General features: G+C 40.6%; 1 protein-coding gene across 11 annotated transcripts in view; it reads left to right on the top strand.

The window, feature by feature from the left end:
* LOC134226251 (nephrin) overlaps positions 1–27,254 on the top strand; it is a 1,334,188-nt gene that overhangs the window by 1,242,578 nt on the left and 64,356 nt on the right. For all 11 annotated transcript variants that reach the window (XM_062706895.1, XM_062706896.1, XM_062706904.1 and 8 more), the window contains 3 exons: positions 6,407–6,550; positions 6,824–6,958; positions 24,935–25,015. In XM_062706895.1, coding sequence (XP_062562879.1) covers positions 6,407–6,550; positions 6,824–6,958; positions 24,935–25,015 — 360 coding nt within the window. The remainder of the gene's footprint in view (positions 1–6,406; positions 6,551–6,823; positions 6,959–24,934; positions 25,016–27,254) is intronic.

Raw genomic sequence — 27,254 nt, 5'->3', positions numbered from 1 at the left:
AATTCTTGAGTAATGCCCCTTTGGGAAGTACCAGAGTGGGATTTCTTTTTCATCTTAATTACTTGGACTGGCGCAAATCCAAGTAATTGAGAAATTTCAATTTTAATCTCATCCAGTGATTTATCATCACTGGGGAGACCTTTCAAGACTACTTTGAACAATCGCTCAGTTTTGTCGTCGTATGTGAAGAATTTATGGCGCTTCTCAGTTAAATACTGAAGAAGACGTTTGCGATCGTCAAAGGATCCCGGCAAAACGCGGCAGTCACCCTTCCTAGCAATCTGAAATGAAACCTTGATCCCCTGAAGGTTACTCAAGATTTCATTCCGAAAGCCAGAAAACTCGGCAACAGATACCACAATTGGCGGAATCCGTTGTTTCTTCGCATGAATCGAATCACCTGGGCTAGAGGAAGATTCGATTTCCTCAAATTCGTTATTAATCAAATCGAACTGATTGCTCAGTTCGATAGGAGAAGAAATAATGTCTACGTTAGATTTAGAAGGAATATCTGAAGTCTCCAGCTTCCTTCTATTTTTTCCGCGCTTGGGCAGGACGGTCTTGAAACCTTGTTTCTTTGAAGGAAGTGGAGAATTCAGAGACTCCCCCTTCCTCTTGTTTTTATTAATGCTCATTGCTGGGCGTGGAGACGTGACCTTCTAAGAGGTTTTTTCCCAGAACGGTGTCCCTGCAGGATTACCACCGCTTGCCGGAATTTTACTTCCGCAAACGGGTCCAACGTAAAACGAAGGCACGGGTCCTTGCAAAGATCGTAACGGGATCAGTGGGTACAAATAGCGCTAAGAAGCACCGTTGAAATTAAAATAGCTTCGGGTAGTATTAAAAACTTCCTTCCGCAAAGAGAGAAAGAACCGCACAGCACGAAAGCACGATGCGGTCTGACATTAGGTAACTATGGAGGACAAAGTAGTACTTATGTACGTGTCGTCCGTATCTAATCAGGGAAAAAAACGGGTTGCTTTGCAAACGTGTTCTAACTCATGGCCTACTGATGCTCAATTCAAATTATGCCGCGTTAGGGACATAGTTGGAAGAATACCACGATGGCAGTCAATATGGCACCGGACCTTCCACGGGTCAACCCCACACCTCCCGCACTCCTCTCCCACCAACATTCGAATGCATCGAACTGCATCGAACAAAAGTATAATATTCAAATTACTAACCTGTTCACAGCATATTTATTCACTTCCCGTGATAATGAACATGTTTCTTCAAAAAGTCCTATGAATTTCGGCTCGAATTTTATCGTAAATCAGCAGTTTCGTGCCAATTTGATAGCCGTTCGCGTTTCTGTGGGCTTGTCACTGCACTTCACTACTTCTCAAAGGGCATCGAAAAATCAAGTTTTTACTCACTTCTCCGCACATGGGCTGCCCGAAATGTTGATAGAATGCAAATTAAACATCACTTTTTGAAATCAGTCACTCGTTTGAACCGAAAACTTAATATAAACTGCTATTTTTGCCCGAAAAAACGATTAAAAACTGACCGCGGAGCGAAAGTAAACACCGGCAGCGGCAGCAGCAAACTGATACATAGAGTGGTTCAAAAAATGATTTTGCTCCGCCGTGCTCATTCGATTATGATTCATTAATTTGGGTGTCATCCGATGGTTTGGGTCAGGTTTGGGTTGGTTTGAATAGAGGCTTACCGTGCACAGGTCGTTTCAGGTTTGTATGACAGTGTAATGAAAGGTTTAGTTTCTCATACTAGTTTTCATACAAACTTGAGCCGGCTAGTGTTCAACCAGTTTTTGTTCAAAACGGTTTTTGGAGGACACACGGAGCGTGCGACGGAATCGAATGAGCGTGGTGGAGCTGGGTAGTTTTTTGAACCACCCTACTAATATTCTTTGTTTTTTTTTTATAAATACGACACCAATACTACTACAGTATATGACAGTTTTTATTGTACCAATACTTTCAAAGCTTTGTTTTGGTACTCAACCCACCTTCACCTTAGCGCGGTTGCATATGGCGAGTCATGGCCGATATTCGGTAGGTTTTGACAGAAAATACATGAATTAACTGTCAAAACGTGACATTTGATTGAATAGTCTGCAGCAAAAATCTAATTATTTTTTGGTGGCTTGCCGAAACCCAAAATAAAAACAATCCATTTTCCTCACAAAAGAAGTTTTCATAATCTTGGTGCCTTCTCTATGGTAGAATGTAAGGCGAACACCATGATCAGGAAAGTTTGAACAAATTTAAATCCCCTACCAGATCATTCAAGCCACATTGACTCATTAACTGTATTCCAGCGCACGGAGCACGGAGTTGAAACTTTTTGTTACATCATCGGAAATTTTCTCATTCGTGCTGTTATTATGTAATTTTTGAGAATTTTTCTACAGAATAAACATTAAAATAAATAGTGGATCAACCGTCCATATACTCAGGTAACTGATGTATTGCTTAAGTTTTAACGATATGCTCCTGCAATAATGACCATATGCAGAAATAACAATTGTACTTTGGTTCTCGTCAAATAAGATCTGTGTGGACTATTTTGGACCTTGATTGACTAGTTATTCTTTTTATAGGGTTAACGGCGGCAACGGTGGTAAAACCATTAATATTACGACATTAACCTAAGTGTATCTCAAAACCTCGACTTGTTAGAGCAAAAATTCGGATTCAGCGAACCAAATTCTACTATGGGCACATTGTTTGGTGCTTTGGACAATCTTGTTTAGCTGTGAATTCGGAGGACAATCCATATTGAATAAGCGAATACATATTTTTTAACACGTTACGGTCCCCTGCTACTAACTGTTAATGATAAGATGATAAAATTATAAATATATCATACTTAAGAATTGCGGCTGCGCAAAGTGTAACACACGACTGAGCCTGCCAAATAAATGAACGTGTTAAAAAATAGTGACTCAAGGTTAAAAATTAGTTCATTCTGAACGGACGGGGTAAAGATTTGGGTTTAGGTTATCTCAGCTGCTTTTGACGTAGGCAACGGTTTTGCGTCGCATCGTGCTCAATATTGGTTCGACAGAGGACGTCTTACGGATGGCAAGAGCTTGGTGGTACACGAAAACCCAGAAACATTAGGAATTATGAAGAATAACCACCGTCCTATCATTTGCCAATTTTGAAGAGCACTCTGACGGACCAATGGGAAAAACTCGTTTTTCGAGATTTGTCCATCATAAACTTCCCAAGCAAATAAATAGATATGAACATGTTTTGTGAACTTTTATGGGCAAAATATTACAGCACAGTGAAAAAGCCACATGATGTGGTTTAGTCAACCACTTGCAATTTAGATGTATTATTTTGAAAGCTTCAACACTTCTGTTATTCAACGTCACACACACACACACACCTCATCTCTCACTTCTCACTGTGAAGAGTAGTAGTGCGTGCGAAGTGGTTAGCGGGACGTCTCACAACTCACTTCGCGCTCACAACTCACTTTTTACAGTGAGACGTTAGACGTCTTACTACACACTTCGCACTGCTAATTTTTTACCAACTAAATGACACTTGGGTCATCTGTGTTTTTTGTGGATTAATTTTCAGAATGGCATTCAGTAACGAATAATAGTCTTGCGAATTTTGCTTCATTGACGATGTTTCGATCTAGCTCAGAAGAAGATCCCATCCCTTGATCAAAACCTTGGCGATGGTGTGAAATTTACAACGATGTGATCGAAAGCTAATTACTAAAAGCTTCTTTCTATCAGATATGCTCCGATTGGGCTTGAAAAGCAAAAGCCCAAAACAAGGTCTATTCTATTCGTATTATAATAATAAACCGCCGAATAGAACGATAAGTACATATCTCATATCAAATGTCATTCGTAGTAAAAACTCAAAGGTTCAGCCCAATCGGGTTGTACGCAAAAGTGACGTTGAACTACGTAGCTGTATGTAATGTACAGGCTTTCGACTATTCTGTGCGATGAGACCAAAGCAAGCGTTTTTCAAGCCCAGCCTGAATCTGCTTTCGATGTTTATCCTATGCTCCTGAGATTGAGTGAGCATTGTGGGATCGGCCATTTGCTTTGCTGCCGTATCAAAGTGACGGCGAATTACTTACTCAAACGTGTGCTTCCGTTGACGGTTACGATAGAGATGCTGGGCGAGCGTGTTTCGCGCCTCGCCTACTTCGTTGTCAACCATCGTCATATGAGAGTGTCCTTTAGGGGCGCTCGTCGTGAATGAAGCCAACACGTGGTGGGATGCTATAAGCGATAGGTATCATATCTATTTAAGGTGAATGCATACCAAACAAGCATAACTGGTGATGTATATAATTTTTGGACCAACATTTGAAAATGAGGATAAAAATAAAATTTTCAAATATTCGAGGATGAACAACACTCTCAAGCGTTCACATATCCAAATTACCAATTGATAAAAACTCGCTAGAGAGTAAGAATCATTCGATAATTGTATCTCGATTCGAAGCATTGGTAACAATGCCAAACATCCGATTGAACTTCATTGTTGACATTAAATTGATATTAATTAGGTTTACATTATTTGAGGGGGTTAGAAGCAGAGGGGTGTAAGTGACATTTTGGTCGAAATTGAGTTGACTACAGCAAAAAATGCTTTGGTTCTCAAGCTTTGCGGCAATATGTTGATATAGATTGTACGATGTTTAAAAAAAATGTGAAAATTCGCTAAAAATTAGTAATTTTTTGAACTGAACACCCCTTTGCGTTTGACCCCCTCATTTTAAATGATAATCGATTACACAATTTGAAAAGCACAAGCCTGGCTGATAGTGTACAGCTGCAACCATCACCGACGCAAACTGCTACAGAGACTTACCACCCGTCGCTAAGTCAGTCTAAACCCCTGGTGGCTCATTACAGAAAAACCCATTGCGAAAGCTGGGCTGTCAACGGCGTTATTGATAATAATAATTATTCCTTCACGTGAATTGCGTCGGACTTAGCATTTACTCCGGCAGACACATACGAATCAGCAAAACGAGCCAAAGAAAGTTTACCAGAACGCATTCACTGCAACAGCGAAGAAGATTCCGAGCCCCTCTACTGGCATCAACAGACGTAAGCAAGAAGCTACCGTCAAACGCCTCCAAGCTTTCCAAGGAAAACGCACGTTTAAGTTAGCATAAACGAACTACACCAGCTAAAAACCGTGCAATGGTGGACATAAAAAACTTGTAATGAATAACTAAAGAAATGCTAATAAATTACTAAGTGGAAAAGCAGGCCAAGTTCTAGTTGGAATGTAGTGTTATGGAAGAAGAAGCTTGCGATGCACTTACGAGATTGACTGATTCACCGAAACCAAGCGCTGAACTGTTAGCAAGTTTTAATAGTAAATATTATTATACATAGATATTGTAACACACCTGAGTCGGTTTTTACGCGGAAGATATGGGCCGCGTAAATTAAAGCATCGTAAAAAAACGCGTAAATCCCGTAAGTATGTCTGAAGGAACCGCGGAAATCCAGAAACTCGCGTGAAAAAAAATCGCATAAAAAACGATTCCTGTAAAAATTACCACGTAACAAACGACTTCAGTGTACATCAGGTATGAAGCGTTGACTCTTCCTTGATCGAATGGTCCAAGAAAATTGAAAATACATCGAGAAACGGCTGAGATATTAACGATCGAAGTCTATCATATTTTCGTGACGATTTTAATTTTTTTGCAATCGTAAAGTGTACCCCAATATAGAAAACACAGACGTAGTTCTACGTCAAAAAAAAATGATAGAAAATATGTAAATTTTATAGTTTCAACATTGTAATGAAAAGCTCATGAAAAAAATTATAGTTATGAAAAGTGATAAAATTTTCTCCACTATTCAATTTGAGCCGAACTGCGGTACCAATTATTAACTTTCTTCGCCTTCGATTCACAATATCTCACAGTATAAACAGTTTCCCTCAAAGCTCACTACTGAAAAGTTGCAATGGACGTGCATTGGAAAAGCTGCCAAAACAATAACGATTTCTTGATTGACACCGGTGTGAGGCTTTCTGCCTGAACTTGATAAACATATTGGTTAACACGAATAGATAATTCGCCCAAAACATCATCATAAATCTGTGAGTTATCAGAAGTTATTTGATGTTTCCTGTATCATTCATCCTAAATGGTTCAACCGCAAATTGACGCAAACAGGAATCCGTTCAACACGTGTAGGAAACGGCCTTTGAAATGGGTTAGCCGCCAATCGATACATCAGCAGCTCACTCGAGCCGATAAACACGAGGCCTCTAACTGTGCAACTAAAACAACCCATCAATTCCCGAAATGGAAGCACATCCAGGAAACTTGCACCTTCTGGGAAGCCATCAATCAAAAGCACCTAATTCCGCCAATCATTGACATCCCGCCCCAACTTAACATACCCACTGTTTCACCTTTCGATCAGATCCGCCGAAATTTTCGCCACCGCCCTCGTCAACGGTTGTCGGCTTCGAAGGCGAACCACTTACGGTTGGCATGGTGGCCAACGGTAATCCCATGTCGATTGCATACACCTGGACCAAGGAAGGCCTCCCGATTCAATCGCCAGGTAAGTGCACTCCATCTGACTGACTGCCATCCGGTGGCAACAACTCGCCATGTGTGCGTGGGTGTCGTTTGCTATTTTGCGCGATTGTGTGCCATTGCGATGCCGGGCGGTTATGAACGCAACCAACCTATAGCACGGGGGCAGCAAATGAACAATGGAACCCCATTAGGCCGGTCTAATCACACTCGATTAATTCATTTTCTCCCTCTCTTTTTCCCGCCCCGGGGTCAACCGCGCGCGCTGTTGTCCGTATTGTTTTTGCCCTTGTTACAGGTGTCCAACGAATCGTTTCCGAGGGACCGATCCTCAACATCACCAAGCTAACGCGGAACGACGCCGGAATCTACACGTGCGAAGCCGTCAACTCTCAGGGCTCGGCGATGATTAATATCACAATCGTGGTCGAATGTAAGTATGCTCAGATGGCTCCTAATGAAACCTGTGCTCTCTTGTGATGTGGTGGTGGTGGGTACAGTAGTTCTTCGCATTGTGGGACTGACGGAGGGTATCGGTCAAGTTACCTCTAACCCTAAGGTAGTTTTGATTACGTTCCAAGCGTGGACCTGTGGGTCAAAATAGGTCAGTTTTGAGATCCGCCAGAATTTCGCCGCATTCGAAGAACTAACTGTACGGCCGTGTGTGAGATTGTGGTGGGAGTAAAGACGTAACTTCTAACCATAATCTAACCAAGGATACGGATGGAGATGGATGGTAATTTATCATGCGTCAGGTTTCGGTAGCGACGACGGTGAGTAGTTCTGGCAACCAAACTAAACTCAACGAGTTAGAAGCGTTTCGAATTACGTTGCCCACCTCTCACGGGGAGGTGGAAACTCTATTGTTATTGTGCTCTAATAGCAAACAATCCCCCACCCGCTTGCCCTAATTCTAGTATTTTGTTGTTTGTCCGCGTGCCAGTCGGTTTGCACATTGTTTGGCGCCGGAAATCGGTAACTAATTTCAACAGCAGCAGACTGCCAACAAACAACCTCATCCGCTGATTTACGACCGGAAGTAAGGCTCTAATTTTCAACAATAAATCATCTGCTTTTTATCTGCAGGGTAGTAAATACTTTCGGTAGCAAGTCAGGCGGAGCGGCCGCGCCGAAACGCGGGGAAGGGTGGTCGGTTTGACGTGGCTAACCGCAGAATTGACAGGGGGTTTGTTGACTGGATGCCTAACTTTTGCTTTTCCGATCACGGTGGTTGGGTAATTGGAGCACACGATGGAATAAAGAGATATCGAGTGTCATAATCGTCAACATCAACGAAGTGATGATCGGTACTACGGTGGTAGTTTATGGAAAAGTTATGATTGAGATTGCCGGCACATTGCCGAATTAATATCAAAGAATGTTACTAAGCTAAGATCACTGTATTTGCTAATTTCAATCATCGCACTCGTATGTAAATGTAATTAGCATAGTGATTCGTTATACTTGAACTCAATAAAAGCTATTGCAAACCGTCAATTGAGCACGGCTTTGGAAAATCAACAAAATTTTGAGAATTTGTAGTTTTCTTCCCGTAATTTCCTCTTTCTAAGGTGGATTCTGTGATGGCCTTCTTCGGTGAAGCCAATCGCACTCAATTTGTTTCTAACCTTACTCTGTTTTATTTTTTAAAATTTCATCAAAACTCATTTAACAAACTTTTTGAATACGATCAATCTCCGCACTTTCTCTTTCGCGAACATGCCTTCTAATGTGAAACGCAAATACTCACACGAAGGGACCACAATGCATTAGCAGCAACCACTTTACAGACGACGACCGCGACAGCCTCCCTTCCGGCAAGTGGAATCCGATGGATTATAATAACATATTCGATGCTACAAATGGGCCAGGGCACGCAGAGCGGACTAGGCATCGGCGGCCTTGGTGTGTTAACCTTCGGTGGGACGCAGCTTGCGGTGATTCCAAGCGACTTGCATTTCTTAACGACGTCCTTGACCTTGACCTTGACATTCATTACAATGGTCACACGAGGAATGGTATCCTTGCAGGAGAGATCAGTAACATGGACGAAGATGTCGTTCAAGCTGGCATAAATGTGCACCACTCGAGTGCACTCCGCATACGATATCACTTTCGAGGAACTGGGGACCTAACATGACCTGGACTTTTTTTTCGGATGTCTAAATTGTAACCGTTCGCAAAATCGTATCGTATGAGGGTTTTATTAACTTCGGTGGCTTTAGCGCCACTCTCGCGTACCACCAGTCTGCTGATACGCCTGAGAAAATTCCTCAGCGGAAATCCTCGAACGGTTGCTGGCTGAATAATTCAAAACACCTGCCAAATCACTGAAAACTTAACTATCCCTAGATGCCCCTCCTACTCGCTTAAGCTCGTTCTCAATACTTACTTACCGAAGAGAAATAGAAGTCTGATGTAACCAATCTACCAACGAACTGATCAAAAACGTACAAGAACAATTTATTCTTTGCATCCTGAACTTCTAATTCAACTTTTATTTGAATAAACTTGTTCATTCGAGTTGAACAATAAACTACTCGGGCTAAACCTGGGAAACTTTCATGGTCATGATTACAATGTTTCCACAGCCTGCGCAGGATGTTTGTAGAAAGGAGGGATTCCGGCGGCCTTCCGAATACGGATGACTTTCCGGTCCGATGTCGGGGATAACGATGATTCGTCCGACCGAGCTGGCGACGTCGTTGCCTAGGGACCATCCAGAAACCACGTGGTCATATTTTTGAAGATTTTCAACCCCCCCCCTCTCCCCATGTGGCTTATCGTGGTCATTTGGCAGACCCCCCTCCCCCCCCCCCTATGACCACGTGGTTTTTTTCAAGTACAAAAATTTAAAAAAAACCTTATGTAACTAAAACATATGGTTAATCCGATCAATTTTGAAGATGGACAATTTCAATTGATTCAAAATCAAACTAAACCCAGCATGGAAATTATAAATTTTCATGAAGTCGAAAATTTTGATGACACCTTCAATGCAGCAGGAGGATACAAAAAAAATGTGGACTCGCGAATATCTTATAAAAAATTCGAGAAAAATTTATAATGGTTTAGAAATTTTCCAAAATATCCCTATATTTTTAATTTCTTTTTAAATAATTTTTAAGATTTTAACCTCAGCAAACTTAATATGTAATCTTAGAGATGCAAATAAAACCTCCTACTGTTGTTTCTTTTGAGAAGCAGTCTTGTACAAATTTCAGTATTGTTTTCAGAATCATCAATATTAGAAATAAATAATTATAAAATATTTTTTTTTAATTGTTCATTGCTAATATTGATTTATTCATGAAAATTTTGTATTTTTTCGTTGAACATTTTGATTTCTTTATGGAAAATTCTTATTTCATAATTGCAATTTTTGCTTTTACAAGTGCTAATTTATTATTATTGTGTGTATCGGCAATTTCCTATTTTATTATGGCTCATCTCTCAAAATTTCTAATTCTTCATTGAAATTTTATTTTGATATCGACTCGTGGAAGCCAATGATGCCATACTAAAAATATTTTATCGGTCACTCTGATGGCTCTTTGGAATAATTTTCCAAGGACCTTCTATTCCACATCTCGAATATGCTTCAGTCAATGGTCCTTTCATAAGCGACTCATAGAGAAATGAATGTATTATAGACCAATTATTATTTTGGAGTTCGGATCATTCGATTTATCCAATTAACTAATTTATGAATGATGTATGATATAATATCCCAGTAGGTTCATTGGGTTGATATGACTTCAATTATTATTTATACAGTAGTAGACAGACCTTTTAGGTTATACAAAACGTCCTGGAAGTCGTAATGTTTGAACTACTTGATCATTCAAGTCCGTGATCCCAGTGCTTCTAAGGCCCTACAAAAACAGTTTGCGGACAAACCTCATAGTCATTGTGCAACTTGATGTTGACTCAAGATAATTTTGGGTACCTTGTCTCTTGGATCCAGTGACGGGAAATGTCATATCGATGTCATGGGACTAACTTGCCAATAACTTTTCTCACAAGTCATTTACAATTATGTTTTCCTTATAAACATGTAGCCCTTAAAGGACCTGAAAACTTTTTCTGATAGGTAATTTCTCTAAATATGATATTGGAGGCGTGAGACCCGAATTAGTGTCGAATGACATTAATGTCATGACATTCCGTGACATTTTTTTAATCTCGCTCTCATGGGTCTCAATTTGTATTTAGAACAATGATCTGTTCGACAAAGTTCTAGGACCCTTTAAGTACTACATGTTAATCAAAAAGTCCGAACTGTGAATTACTTTAAAAAAAAGTTATTAAGAAATTAGTAATAGTAAGGCCATGACATTTTTTGACATTTTCCATCACTGCTTGGATCTCATGTTATTGGAAATTAGGATCATATGCTTATTTCATCGGATTGGGTATATACCGATGATGAGAACATTGCAAATGTCTTGATTGATCTGGTAGATTCGTGGGCTGAACTTGAGAGCATTTTGAAGTACCTTGAGCATCTTGTATTCCTGAATATTAATCATTGGCTTAACGTTCAGGATGACCCATCTTATCTGACCACCCATCTGTTCAGAATGATTCAAACATTTAAGCTTCATTTAAGTTTTAGATATCTGAATTTTCATGGTCAGTCAAATTTGAGCTCCCATATTTTTTCTGTAAAGCCAATATCTAGATGAACAATTTTACTGAAGAAAATGGTGGCCTAGCTCTCTTTTGTGATTTTATAGACAATTTAAAACGCATGGCATATATGACCCATCATTCCTGAAAGGGTTGTTGAGATTTGTTTTGGAATTTAAGTTTCAATCGTTATTATAACACTATTTTTAACCTAGATTGTTTTAGGAATTGGAGTGTTTTTTTCTGGAACACTGCCACTTTTTTCATATCGCAGGAATCTCCTTAGTTCTAAGACCCTTTTATGAATTTAAAAAAGCATTTTATTTGGAATTTCATGTTGATTTTTTAAATGCAAGCTTCTCTATGTCATAACCTTTTTCATGCGCACTACTAGAATTTTGTGCATTTAGAACATTTAGGTGCATTATTAATTTTTTCGATCAATTATCCAAACTAGGCTTCTTAAGCCTAAATTATTGCCTACATTTATTGCTTGGATTAATTTTAAATTACAAGATCTTCTTAATTTTCAAGAATAATTATTCTGGAGTTGCAAGGGAAGCCCTTCGGAATATTGATAAAAAATTCTTCGGAGTCTCCCTGGAAAATCTTTAGAATTTCAACGACATTTTTTTTTCCGAAATTCTGTGGAAGAGTTCCGAAAAATGTTCGGTAGAAATTTTGAAGAACTAGAAGAATCCGTAGAAGGATCCGAAATGCTTTTTTACGATGAAAATTCCAATAAACATCAAATTCCGAAGAATTTCCAGTATAAATAAGAAAAAAAATCCAGCTCTCTTTTTTACAGAATCTCTAAAGATTTTTTTCAAAATCCTGGGCAACTTTAATGAATCTTCAAAGGAAATTCTTCTAAATTGCCAATGGAATGTTTTTTCGTTTTACAAAAGAAGTTCTTAGAAATTTTCAGCAGTTTTTTTTAATTTCCAAAAGAAATTATTCGGAATATGCCAAAATATTTCCGATGGAAATTCCTAAGATTTTCCAGTAGAAAATCGAAAAAAGTTCATCTGAAACACCAATAATGAATTTCCCGAGGAAATTCCGATGTTTTTTACAAGTGGAAATAACGAAAAAATTGTACTTTTGTAGTACTTGTAAAGGTTGTACTTTTGAAGCATTTCCAGTAGGAATTCCTCAAAAAATTAAAAGTTTTTACAGGAAATTTCTTTACTTGATTTTTCCTGAATATCCACAAGAAATTCTTTTCATTTTTTTCTTCTTAAGATTTTTTCTTGGATTATTTTAAAAACATGAACATTTTTCAAAATTGTAGCTGCAGTCCGCTGATGCAAAAGTGTCGGCGGCGTGATGTCAAAAACCATCTGCGGCGGAATTTTTAAAAATATTTTTCCATTTTCCTTTTCAATTTTTTTTGGTGGAAATTGAGACTGAATCGCAACCTGTTTTTTCGTTTATTTTTGTATGGATATAGGATCTTAGGCTAAGATGGTCAAATAATGCAAATATGCATCGGCGTTGCGACCGACGCTGCGTTATCGATTTTTCTCGATGCACACCTACGTCTTTTTAACGCTGAGTTGAAAAGACGCTACGTGGGCATCGGCTCTTAGATGCGCTTTGCGTTTAATGATTAAATAATTAAATTTCAATGATTTGTATTTTTTACACCGTTATTGTTATTCACCAAAAGTTTTTCGTGTAAAAAAAAACCACGTGGTTCGAGAGCAACACCCCCCTCCCCCCATGTGGCTTATCGTGGTCATTTTCCAAACCCCCCCCTCCCCCCATATATGACCACGTGGTTTCTGGACGGCCCCTACGGAGCGTCGAGCTACCGGCGGCTTACTGGTGTGCGATCGCTGCCCCTCGCGATGGCGGTGTGAGCTGGTGTGCAAAATTAAAGGTGCGGAGGCAGTGGCGGCTGTACGGAAGATTTTCGATTTTTGACCATCGAGAGCGTCCGGAATACCGTTTCCTTAGAGCTAGTAGCCCACTTTCCCTTACGACCCGGCTTCACTAACCTCACTAACTAGCGACTTCACTCCCCTCCGTTTAGCTACCTCTAAAGACGGGTCTTAGCGGACACACGAGCTCGAAAGGTCACTCTGCGACCCACAACGAAGTTGATGAGAGCCATAAACTGACTCCGCTGGTCGCTTTCCAATTTCCGGCCCGTACGTGCGCTGGGAGTCCAACGCGAATGGTGAACGTTAGTCGGCTTAAGCCACATTTAGAGTGAGGGTGAGTAATAAGATTGTCTGGTGGCTATGCACATTCTTCATCAGCAATTGTACTAATTAAGTGAGAGGTTGTGTGTGCTGTTTGCCAGTCGGTCGTCAAGCTCAAGCTTAGTTGGTTAAAAGCACCAGTCTACTGTACTGATGGTCGTGGGTTCGAGTCCCATCGAAGGAAAGTGGTTACCTCCAATAAGGGTTCGCACTTTTCGTTTCGATGAGACGAAATCAAGTGATTTTTGAAAAACATCTTTCTCCTACTCCTCTTTTCTCTAGAGCGAACCTAGAAGATAAGCGATCCCCAGAGATACAGCTCCGCCGTCTAATTTCGATTCAGCGACACTATCTTCGTTCGCGAACTCTACGTTCCTAATTATTGCAGTGGCGGGAACGACAACAAATTCCCACCCATTTCGTTTCCGGTGGCTGTCTCTATGGGGATGTACGCTGCGGCAACGCGCGCGTCCTGGCTTGCATAATACCCAAGCATCGTTTTTGGTTTTATTACGATCTTGTAAACCATTATTGGCTCTACATGACTTTATAAAACTAGTATAAAACCAAAATGTTACTGGGGTAAACACGAACAGTTGCAGACTGTCATATTGCAACGAATGTTCGCCACAGAAAAAGTAACAAGAAATGCAGATTCCATCTACTCAGCGCACTCTTCACCGGTCTTCTGATTGCACTACCATACGCTACTCCACAAATCTTGGATCATTAGCCTTCCGTAAAATGTGAAAAGTGACAGCAGTCCTAACTGGTCCAAAAGCTTATCACGCAGCTCAGCACAATCCTTTTCGTTGGCAGATTCTCGCCGGAGAAGAAGGGCATCAGATCGTTGCTTACTTTGGTGGAAAACAAAAACTTGTCTCCATTAATCACCTGAAGAGACACTTCACGCTGAAGAACTCTGGTATTTCCATCGCCTTAATTCCATGGCCCCCAGGAAACCTTCCAGCTAGAGACCCAGCTGCGGAGCTCGGAACCACCTCTACACAGAAAAAAATAATGAAAAATAAACAGCGCGTAAAACTTGACATGCGGAAATTTACGCTATTCTACGCCGAAATGGTCCTCTTCCTAACAAGATTGCTTACAACTTGTATGCAATAATGACGATTCGCGTTAAATATGGTATACATTTAGGCTATATCCTGTGTGGAATTACGCTAATAATGGCGTTCCATTTATGTGCATGATTTTTAGTGTAAATTTCAGTGGATTTTTCTATCTGTGTAGAGTGGACGTACCTCTTTTGCCCGCTTCATAACTTCCTCGATCGTGTCCGTGTAACAGAAGTAGTCGTCGATCTACTGGTTTTCTATGATGGTAACCGCTGCCGCCGGGGACACTTCCGCAAACACCTTCGCGTTCAGATTTTTGAAGAATTGTGCCGAACACGGTGTACTCATTGACCCAAAAAATGCCATGCTCATAAGGTACACGGTCGGATTATCTGACGGATCGTTCCGGGATAGGGATCTTTGTGCTCGCTTGTCCTCATCTCTAAACTGGTAGGACATTTTCCTTATATCTGCTCCGAAATCGACTTCCCACTCCCGAAACTTATAGATAACATTCGGCTAGTTAGTCGGCATGTCCAGACCCTTCAGTAACTTGGAGTCGAGTGACACTGCTGTTACTTCCGCTCTGGCGTCTCTCACCATACGATACTTCTACTTTCTAGAATTGTAGACGATGTTCAGCGGAACGAACCAAACACTGCTGCTCTGATGCAGTCGCTCCGTGCGCGTAGCCTTTGACGAGAATCATAGTACGATCATAGTACGAACTCTGGCATACAGCTCGGAATCCTTCCTTAGGCGTTTCACCAGACACGTCAGTCGCTCGACCGCCATAGAGTAACCGTCGGGAAATTCGGCATTGTCGCCCTTTCACAACAAACCCGTTTCAAAACAAACATAGTCTTCTTCAGAATCTGCATGGCTCTTCTGTCTGTTCCTGGCCCCGGAATTAAGACGATGGAAATACCAGACTTCTTCAGCGTAAAGTGGCTCTTCAGGAGATCATGCAGCTCTTGATTCGAGACCAACCTACATGAATGGAATTTGACTTTTCAATTGTTCACGTTCTCTGATCCCGTCAGCCCGTATGCAGACCAACCTAGTTTCGCCCTGACAACTATTGCCTCCTCTAGTCAGCCAACTCGCTAAGGTGAATATCTTCAACGCGAATCTGTGTAGCGTACGCCATGAAAGCTTCAAGCTATCGACCCTGTCGGCACTCATGATTAGAAAATATTGTGCAGACCCCTCTACGGAGATGAACAAAATTGCGCACTGCAAATCTTTTCCAATCCGAGGAACTCTGGAGGTCCACATCATTATCCGTTCATCCTTCAGTCATAAATACCGTAGTGTTCACCGAATGCAGTTGTACAAGATAACGGTCATTATGCGGAAAATCACTGCGTAAACGTTGCAACCTGAGGACCCTTCAGCTAACCTGACGAAATAAAGCAGTGGGTTGTAATGGCCCTTGACGTTGCAACGGAAGCTTAGTTTGCAGGCGGTAGTCCCGTGCTCGTTTTAAAAAAAATGGCAAAGCTTCTATCTGCGCGTTCATTGTTCCTCGACTTGGAGTCTTCGAATCCTTCCGCAGTTCCGAGTTCGGTGCTCCTCTCTGCCTTGATAGGAAGTTATTTTTTTAAATATTGCATTTTTAGGAGCAAGAATGATTTTTAATATTTGCAATCGATATCATTATTAGGCCGTTACAAATATTTCATTTAAATTATGTCCCACTGGTTTTCGAAAAGGGTTAATAAAAAATAAATATTAAAATAGGAAAAATCAATAAAACTCCTAGAATTTGTTAAAGAATGTTTTGAAAATCCTCGAAATTATCCAATTTTTTTTTGTTCCCCCCTCAAAATATTATTTTTTGGCAAAAAAAAACCGTGGGGGAGACATAATTGTTTTTAAATATTTGTATCGGCCTAATTAACAGTTAGTAAGGTGAGAGGGACATGGACCAACGTACTCGTGGTGTCTCAAGGTTGAATTTTACATTTTTCAAGGACGGACAATGTTGTGATCAAAGTTTGAGGTTTTCATCTATTCATCTGGGTATTTGACATTATGGACGGTGTGGCCAAGCGTTGTGTTAATTATTAGTTAATTATAGTTCAATCAGTGAGAATCTTCCGGTATCCAGAACGAATCCCAAGATATACCGTACCTGAAAATCGTCTGATTCTAGCCGCATCCGTCCTAATGATGATTATTCTATTTTCGAAATATTTTTCGGGTTTTTCAGAATTTTAAGGCCATTGAAATTATTTATCACCAGATCTCGTCAATAATGTGACAAGACAGACATAAAAATGCATCTGTGAAGAAAATTAAACTAAATGTTATAAGATCTTTTCTAGGTAGTTTACCAGAAAAATGAAAATGACCCATTTTCGCAAAAAAAAATTTTGGTCAAAAATCAAAGCTTCATGTTTTCTTAATTTTAAGAAAAAAAAATCGGAAATAATACATCACGTGAAAGAGTAGGATGTAATCTATAAGAGAAATCGACATTTTCATGAAATATCAAACGCCATTCCTATTGCCAATTGTTTCATAGTGTATTTATAATTATCGGAACGGACTATAGGTCTAACGGAACGGTTCACATCACACGAATGATGCCTCGACTTAAGTCCTCACTTCTGAGCCACGCACGCGCAGAAATTTAAGGAACTATAGAATATAGCCACCGCTTTGGTTCATTATGCGACCAACTAATTAGCCAATTAATTTGAAGATAAATGTAGAATTGCCTACATCAAGCGGCCTGTTGCTTAGAAGCAGTATATAATTAATGTAAACCTAGAATGGTGTTCTTTTCTACCCGTTCATGGATGCTATACACGGTTCCTATTCTCATGCTGGTCTCATAAAAGTACGAATGTGTGAGGCTGTTGTGGTGGTAGCGATGGTATGACAGAAGTGTGCTTTCATTCCTCTGTACGTTCAGTTGGAAAGAACAACAAAAATGATGCTCCTCAAAGAGACACATTGAGACAAACGGTTTCTCTCAAAGAGAGCCGCTCCTAATTTTTCCCGCAACGAAGAGCATCTTTTTTATGTTTTGATCATGTCCATGATGTTTTGTTGCTCATTTTTGATGAACTTTTTTTTGCTCAATGAGCTCATTGTGCGAGTAAAAGCCAAGCCTGTGTAGCCATACCAAATTTTGCACGCCGGAAAAGTCATACGCCTTCGTCGACTTCACGTTACTATTGTCAAACATTGGCCATTCTTCCAACTTGTCGGAAAAGTGTTGGCAATTTTTTGAACCAGAACTGCGGACATCTGTGCCTTCGTTGGTACTCGCTGTCGATTTTGTCGACCTTATCTGACTCCGTCTTTACTACTGACCTAGCTTCTCCTGGATTTTCTCCTGAAAATATCCGAACTTTCCTTTTCCCCCTTCGAAGATGGAACTTCCTTCTTATTCTTCCTCCTCCCCGTTCTTCTTATTATTATCCTTGTCCATCTTTTCAGCGGACTACTTGTTCGAAACTCGCTTCAGGTTTCGACTCTCTCCCACTCACCGAAACTTCTTGTTATGCTTAACCTTTTCTGGTTTGAGCGAAAAATCTCCATCGTCTAATCATAATACTCTCCAGCCAACTCAAAGGAACTTCAATCGATTCTGATGCGAGCTTCCAAGCAACTATTGACGTCGAATATTTGCGGTAGGCTCCTTTCGGATCGTTACGATCATAATTACCGCTACATTCACTTTTCGCTTTTTTTCTCGAGTTTTCTCCCGGCTCCGCATGCTTCAGTTCCGTGATCTTCCTTGTGTCGCTTTTTGTGCTTCTTACTTTGACACCGCTGACAGCTCCTTTTAATTTCTTTTCTCTACCGACCGTTTACCGCTTCCGCCACATCGACTACTGCCGTCTCTCTTCCATCTCCGCCGCATTTCTTTCAGTCCCCCTGTTGGGTTTCTTTTTTGACGTAGGATTACGTCTTTCCGGAACATTGGGGGGTCATTCTGCAGTTTCAAATTTGAGACCGTCACGAAAAGTGGTCAGGAAGTATGGGCTAATAACTCTTTCCATCTGTGTCTTATCGAACTTCAGTTCTATGTCCCACTTTTTTTTTCTCCAGCTACTAGCGCATCTTGTTGGACCTCTAGGCACTTCCGAATAAACCTGTGCGCCGAATGAAATTTCATGAGCTGCGACGTGGGTCGACTTGATTTTTTTCATACATTGAAAACACTCCGAAATATCTCCGGAAGCTATTCCATAAATTCCTCAAGGCGCTCCTCCGGAATTTCTTCCAAGAATTGCTTCGGAGTTGCATCCCGAAATTCCTTCGGTAGTTCCACCAGGAATTCCTCCGGAATTTTCTCCTGGAAATCTATATAATAAAAATGAAATGGTCTGTGTTCGTATCCGCATAACTCAAAAACAGCTGGATGGATTTACTTCACTCCTTCAGCAAATATGTTGGTTACCATTTCCGACGGGTTTATATGATATTTCCTCATGCAAAAATCACGAGCTTGGATGAGTAAATCGTGAAAAACTAAAATTAAGAATTGTAAGAACGCGCACTTTTGCCTACTATGCAGGATAACGTTTGCCAGGTCGACTAGTCCTGTATATATTTCTTCAGGATCTGGAAGTTCCTCTAGGAGTTCCTCTGGATATTATTCCATGAATTCCTCCGGAAGTACCTCCACGAATTCACCCGAAAGTTCCTCCAGGAATTCCTTCTTGAATTCCTCCAGAAATACCTTCAGGAAGCTCTTTCAGGAATGCCTCAGGAAGGTCTTTCAGGAATTCCTCGAGAAGTTTCTTAAGGAATTGGAATTCTGGAGATTCCTTCAAAAATTCCTCCGGAAGATCCTCCAGGAATTCTTTCGGAAGTTCCTCCAGGAATTCCTCCGGGAGTTCCTCCAGGGATTCCTCCGGGAGTTCCTCTAGGGATTCCTCCGGGAGTTCCTCCAGGGATTCCTCTAAAAGCTCCTCCAGCAATTCCTCCGGGAGTTCCCCAGGAATTCCTCCGGAAGTTTCTCCACGAATTTTTCCGGAAGTTTCACCGCGAATCCCTTTGAAAGTTCATCCAGGAATTCGCCCAGAAGTTCCTGCAGAAATTTTCCGGTCATGATTTGCAGAAATCACTCTCAATAGATAACAAAGAGCCATAAAAGAGAGACAAAAACTGTTTGGAATCATTACAAGCCATGAAAACAAGTTTATCGAACTTGTATACAAATGCGAAAAATCAGAACTGGATAGGCATCCCCCAAAGAGAAATGATGATTAAACGCATTGTTCTAGCTTACTTTGTGTTGGGGTCTTTTTTTGCATAGCTGTGTAAAACAAGTTGAAATGCATCATCAGAACCAGTGCTACCAGTTGGGAGCTATTTAAAACGATAAATTAGTATAGCCTCCCTAATCAGTTCTTCATCATGACAGCTTGATGATGATGAGTGAATAATTTTTACATCCTTTTTCGGATTCAATCCCTGCCTCCGAAAGTTTCTCTAGGCATTCCTCTGGAAGTTTTTTTTTAAAGCATTCTCCAAGAATTCTGTTTTCACAAGGAGTTCACAAGAAGTGCCCTTAATCTCCCCAGGTATTTTTTTCGGAAATTTCTCAAAAAACTAACCAGGAAATTCCTACGTGTATTTCCTCCAAAATACCTTAAATTGCTCCATAGCTAACCCCGGAAAACCGAACTTGAACTTCCTGCAAATTCCTTTAGGGATTTCTTTGGAATATTTTAAGGACAAGCATCACAGAATCCAAATTTAAAAGTGCTCTCGTTGTTAATGGTGTTCCCTTGAAAACGCGAGTACTTTTAAATTTGGATTCCTTGATGCTTGTCCTTAAAATAATTACCCCAAAAATTGTTCAAGAACTTTTCCCGTTTTTTCTTTTACGAGCTACTCCAGAAATTCCTATGGGAATTCTTCCAAAAATAAATTAATGGACTCTTTCAGAAATTTCTCTAGAAATCCCTAAAAAAACAAAAATTCTGCGGAATCGAATTTAAATTTTTCTAAGAAATTCCTTGATGTATTCTCCAGAAAATACCTTCAGGAACTGCCCCGGGAAATACCTCTTTCAAAAAGAATTTGCCATGGAATTTTCGTAGGAATATTCGAAGGAGTCTCTGAAAAATTTTATGAAGCAATTCCTGGAGGTTTTCTGAAAGAAACTCTTGAATTGCTGAAGGATTTTTATTCCTAGTTAGAGAAGTTTTATAATTCGCGTAAGAATTCGTCGCTTCAATCACTGAAAACATTTGTTGGATAAACTATTTAAAGAATTAAGAGTGGATTTTCCGATGGACTTGCAGGAGAAAATCCTGAAGTAAATTCTAGAGGTAGAAATATTTTTAAGGAAGTTCATTGTGAGTTTCTAAAAACAAAACAAAAATAGCAAAGGGTGTAGTGACCAATTTAGCCCTGCAAAGACATTGTCTAACGAGGTTTTTCGCTCTTTATCGGCTGGAAATCATTTCGTCGCTAGTTTCAGTTGTGAATAGGACGCCATTCAATGATTTATATTTAAAGAATTTATCGAAAATGAGATAAATGCTGCACAACTGTTAGTAGATAATTGTCATATGAACATATAATATAAAAATATTCGGCGAGGTGTTAAATTTTCATACGGCGGTACGTCGATTAATTTTTGACAGAGGCGGCGGCACACAGCGCTCTACTTGAGCATGAGCAGGATTGACCGCCCTCGGTTGCTTTGCTACTTCGTTATTGCCAGGCCAGCTGTCATTATACAGAGAACCAACAGATGATGTTGGTGTCAGAATGCAGGTCAATTAGGGAATGGGTAGGAACATTTTGACGTGATACTCGCTTTGATAGAACCGACGAGTCATCTGCACTTCCGCGAGGAATCACTATGAAGTTGCATATATGGGGAAGGGAATGTAACAGAGTTCGTTTTGGTAAACGGTTTGCCCGGTGTAGCGTGTAGTACGATCGATGTTGAACAAAAGCACATTCGACCGCGCACTTTTAACTTACCGAGCACACGAAGCAAAACAAAATATTTCGATGATCGCGCGATCGTTCTGCGTGCTAGAATAAACACGATCGGACGCGCACTCCGGAAGCGATTATAAACATCCACAAAAACTTGCGTTAGAACTCACTTTAAGCAACACCTTACCGCAAACTTGAGTCGGCGTCCCATTCGCGGCGAACCGAAATGTCCTTCTGCTTCTGCTGTAAATCCAACACAGCTTGAATGATAACACCGCTGACAATGGTCACAACACATAATTCTGACAACTGCAAGCCGCGCAATAAAAACCTGTTCATCAGGACTTTGCAAACTGAGATTTGATCGGAACATTATCTCTTTTCTGCTGCACCTTCTCACTCTAAAGGTTTGATTTTTCAGCTTCAATGTCACTTAGAGCACAAATACTTCAACTAATTGATGTGCAATATTATCAAGTGTTATTATATCCCAAAGAGAATCTTAATCCATGTATTCTGACACAAAGTTGAATGAAGCACAACATTCAATATATTTGCTGCTTGACTTCTATGTTTTCACAAGAAAAAAATATATTGCCACAGCTTCAAACGACATTCAATAAATTGTCACAACTATCTAAACCACAGCCAGCCCTTGACCTCAAAGGCAGTTCACCTAATAGTTCCCCCCGGCCGGAAGTAGCTCTTAATCCCAATAAATTTGTTTTACACCATGTGTGCAACCGAGCATACACACACCCACACAAACTCCACACCATGGGCTAGATTTAACCAACCTGATGGCGGACGGATGAAGACCGACTGAATTGGGCTCTACCTATGGCCATTGTGTGCTAAAACTAGCCCAAGGCTAATAAAATAAGGCGAAACCGCAGGGAGACATATAAACTCCAAACCGTGTCCCCGACATCAGGTTCGGTTCCATGTGAGGTTCTGGAGAAGGGGCAGGAGGGGGCGAGTATCTCCGGATTCTTTTCCTTCCCATCGGAACCAGCAGGAGCAAATGAAGGAAAATCAATAAAGCTGCTCATCGTGTCTGTTTACTGTGCATGGCTATGTGTCCATGTGTGTATGCTTTGCTTTATGTAGGTGGGTGTCATTTGTGTACTTCCCTGCTGTGAGGATCAATGAGAATCACTCACAGTAGGAGTTCGGTTTTCCTGTCTTCCCTGTGGATGTCCTGTGGAGTTCGGGGAGTGTTCCGTCCGAGGGTAAGCCATGGCAGGTCGGAGACGACGGTGTCATATCTTTCCATTACAACAAGCACACACAAGGTGGACACTGGGTCCAATAAAGTCGAATGAAGCTGGTCCCAATTTAGTTTCAGCTGTCCTCCTTGCCAGCCGGCTGTGTGCACTTTAATGGCATTGTTTGGACTCATCTCAACCAAAAATACTGATGCTGTTATACCTTTCATGTAAGACACACGTTCTGCGTCGTCAGATGGACATCCGACGAGTGGGACCAAGTGTCGTCTTACATGTGGGTACTGTTTCTGCTGCTGTGCACGAACGAAACAAGGAACCATCGCCCTTGCCGGGGGATTTTATGAACAAACTTTGCTTACCCGTAGTCCTCCATCCATCCTACCGACCAACAACCTGGTAACAGGACGAAATTTAATCCAAATTTGAGAGAAGCACTCCTGTGCTCAGTGAGCCGTGTAAGACAATTGTGTGCACTGGGACAACACATTCCAGTAAGACCAGACCCGTAAGCACGCCAGCTAAAGTGGTTGACGAAAGTTCATGGGATGGAAGGTAGGTTGGAATATGTCGTCGTCGTTCTTGGTCGCTTGAACAGGAGGGCCTAGAGGGATTTCATACTATTGTGGAAAGAGCTTAAAGCTGAATGGTTGGCTCTTTGCATGAAAATTTGCAAATACCTTCTTAGAGCGTCTTCAGGGTAAACTAAATGTGTAAACAGTCGCAAACTTTGAAGGGTACTATACGAACGGAAGAGACTGTTTCCGGTTGAAGTGGACGTATGATTCTCCCAAATTGGTGCTTCTATGAAAGTTAGCTGCATTGGATAAACGAAGACCTGGGTTTTTAAGCTATGGATCCCAATCCACCTGTCGAAAGTTTTTTTTTTCACGCACGAGTAGTTGAAAACAATCCACAAGAAGGCTTTTAAAACTCGCCATTTAGAACTCACAAGCTGGTACGAAGTGGTATTGTTACTTTCTACTGAGCTATCGTCTACGAAATAGATCGTACTACTCTAAAAGTAACTTCAATTCGAAAACTTCTCTCTATCACAAAACAATTCAAAAACTGCCATTATTGCATTATTCACTACATAACGACCATCTTCCATCACACTATCGCCGAAGTCTATTTCCAGACAATTGAGTTTAATAGAAATTAAATTTCACCCATTTGTGCTGTGTGCCCTAGCCCAAACCTTTCTCCCTCAGTTTAGTCCTTATCGCCACATATCCCATGGCTTCGCTCACATTTCACAGCAGCGTGCCACCCAGTGCCAAACACTCCGAAACATAACAACAAAAACTGTTTATATGATGGCAAGAAATGCAATCTGCAGCAAATGATGCCCTCTCAGCAGCATCATCGGCAGCATCAGCAGCAACTCCGCACATAACCGAATCACTTTCTCGTCACCATCGCATCGCCAACGCCAGCGATTCCCCTACCCCACCGAACTTTCTACACCGAAACATCCTCGGAACGGCTGTTATCCCGTGCGAGAAGAGTGCTGTCGAAAATGGAAGCGTCAAAAACAAACAGCCAAATAGCCGCGGCAACACCACCGCCGCCCGCCCACGCCGTCAGCCCGAGCGCACCAACCAGGAAGCCGGATTTTCCTTGGATTCCAAAGAACGGCAACAGCAGCAGCAGTAGCAGCAGTTGAACATCCAAGTGGCATCCTGCGGTTATTTCCTCCGACCTCGTTTGGATGCTGTTGGATGCTGTTTTGGTGTCCTCCTGACCCGAGGGTGGTGGTGATGCAGTTCTTTGTTCGGGACCTTTTCGCGTCATCGTTTTCAAACAAAAATCTAATAACAAAGCTCTCATGTGGCAAATATGTGCAAGGATGGAGGAATCACTTGATGGCTTTCGCTGAGATAACTGAGGAGAAATGTGGATGGTGTTTGAATTAGTGAATTGATGGTGATGGATAATTTCATATTTTCTCAGCGTTAATGAAGGAAAAAATGAAATGAATGAAAATAAAACCAATTTATTCACTATGTTTTGATTTGTTTTAGTTCCAGACTCACTCACAATGTGTAACTGGTCGTTTCATTTATCAAATAATCTGCTGGTATTCCAAATTCTTATTTCTATGTACTTTAAATACATATCATGAGATTATTATTCAATAATTAGATTAATCCTTTCAATTTCCGATTTGATTGCACTAAGAGCTGTTGCTTTCTTGAAACTTCCAACCCTTTTGTTTTTAAGAAAACCCACCAACGTAATCTCACACTCGTCGTAACTCCTTCACCAGAGACACAGAGCACGATATGAAAACGGTTTGCAGAACTTTTTTTATTCATTTTTCTAAATAAAATTCCAGATGGCGCATCGATAAAATCCATCTCCGAGAACGTGGTCGTAAATCCCGGCGAGGATGCCATGCTGTCCTGCACCGTTGAAGGTAAGTTGCCTCTCTCCGCCTTCCCGTTCGCGACCATTTGTCCCGAATCCCTATCCCAGTAATAAATGGTTTCCTAAGCTGTGCGAAGTGCTATGTTCTAGTGCAAAAATAGCAAACCATTTGGATTTAGTTAGCAGCTTAGCAGTTAGCAGTAACAGCAGTGTGGCAAAACATGATTCAAAACCATGAATATGTTTTTTTGTCTGTGATATTATATGAATCGTATAAAAGGGAACTAACGAAAGGATGCAAAGGTAAAGCAGCATCGACGAGCATCTGAAAAGGATCTGTTCCCTCAAAGCATTGACTGCAGAATAAGTGCCAGTGGGATCAACTTGCTGCTCCGCTATATTTGATGCATTTCTAGGGTCTTGAGTTCTTCTTGGTTTTCCGTTTAAGGTAAAGGGTTTCTTACCCCATTCCCAGCATTACTTACGTACAACTACATTATTTTATTGATAGGAAGCATTTTTTTCTGAATTTCGTGGGCCGTGTTACACTCCAATGGGGTTTACTTCTGCTTAAAAATAGCTGCCCTGGTAAAACATCGTCGGAAAAAGATTTTTAATGATTTTAATCACCGAGGTGTAGCACTTATTTCAGTCACAGCCATTGCTTTTCCGGCATACTTCAATTCAATTCCCGGCATAAGCAATTTTCACTCGATCTCGCACCGGAATACGTCATTAGGCCGTACAAACCATTAGACCGAAACGCATCTGGCCAAAGTTATTTGGCAGAAAATTTCATTTGTCGGAAATGGACATACGGCCGAAAATTTCGTTCGGCCAAACTGGTTATTTTGCTGGAAATGTCATTCAGCCGAATTGGTTACTTGCCTGAAAATGTTGTACGGCTTCAAATGCCGTTTGTCCGAAAAACTCGTTTGGCTGTTCGAGAATAGGTCATTTGGCCTAAAATGACATTTGTCCGAATGGGTCATACGACCATAAAAGTCTTTCGGCTGAACAATGTGTAAAGTGTTAAATGATCCATGATGAGAAATGAGAAGTGAAACGTGAGACGTCACGCTTTTTATTTCTCTCTTCATACTTCTCACTGAGAAAAATGAGAAGTACAAAGTGAGAAGTGTAAAATGATGATTGATAAATGAGGAGTGAGAAGTCAAACGTCTCATTTCTCACTTTTCACAATTCTCTTCCCAAGAAATGAGAAGTGAGAAGTGGGAAGTAACGAGTGAGAAGTAAGAAGAGAGAACTGAAAAGTAAGATGTCTCATTTATCACTTCTTACTCCTCATTAATTATCTCTCACTTCTCACTCTTGCTCATTTTTCACAGTAAGACGAGAGAATTGGGGAATAATACGTGAGAAACTAAAAGTGAGCAATGAATTTTGAAATTTTTACTTCTCACTTCACTAACTGTCAATTACAGCACAAGTTATATGGTCGAAATGTCGTTTGGTTGAACTACATTAGGCAATGAGAAGTAAAAAATAAGAAGTTAGAAGTAACGAGTGAGAAATGAGAGATTTATATCTCACTTCTCGTTTCATGCCTCATTTTAATTTTTTACCATTCTCACTTATTATTTGTCACTTTATATTCTCTATATGTTCTTTATGGCCATTTTCGGCTAAATGAATTGTTCAGCGAACAAAATTTACGATCTTATGTTCCCTTTTCCAAACGGCATTTTCGGTCATATGACCCGTTCAGCCAAATGAATTTTTCGGTCAAGAGATCCTTTCTGTCAAACGGCATTTTCGACCAAATGACATATCCTAAGTAGCACATGCAACATCTTCCAAAAGGCACCTTGTTTCTATTCTGTTTCATTAAAGGCATTGGAAAAACATGAAAGCACGAAAAAGTTGCATCAAGATGTCAAAAACGTTCGAATTCTGATCAATGTTTCATTAACATTGAAATTCAGTACGCGTTTGACATTTGGAAACTAACAACCAAAGAATACCGCGCTGCATGTTGCACACACGAAACAAAATCATTAAGATGCATATTTTTTACCATGTAACTTTAATGCATCTTTCAAAATTGAGTTGTTTGTTTAAATTAAGTTACAGATAAGTTGAGTGTATCTTCATGTTTGATTTAGCATCGCAACGTTTGGACAACTCGCAATTTATTCCAGTGATGGTGCAATCAAGTAACAGGAAACCCGAGTACAAAACTTCATAATCGTATGGTTTTTTCTGGTGAGTCACCATGCAGTCCCTTCGAAGTATTGAATGGTGCTGTGGTAGAGTGAAGGACTATC

The sequence above is a fragment of the Armigeres subalbatus genome, chromosome 3 (genome assembly GCF_024139115.2).
Source record: "Armigeres subalbatus isolate Guangzhou_Male chromosome 3, GZ_Asu_2, whole genome shotgun sequence".
NCBI lineage: Eukaryota > Metazoa > Arthropoda > Insecta > Diptera > Culicidae > Armigeres > Armigeres subalbatus.
The sequence above is the reverse complement of the archived record's forward strand: the minus strand, read 5'-3'. Positions and strand labels throughout refer to the sequence as shown.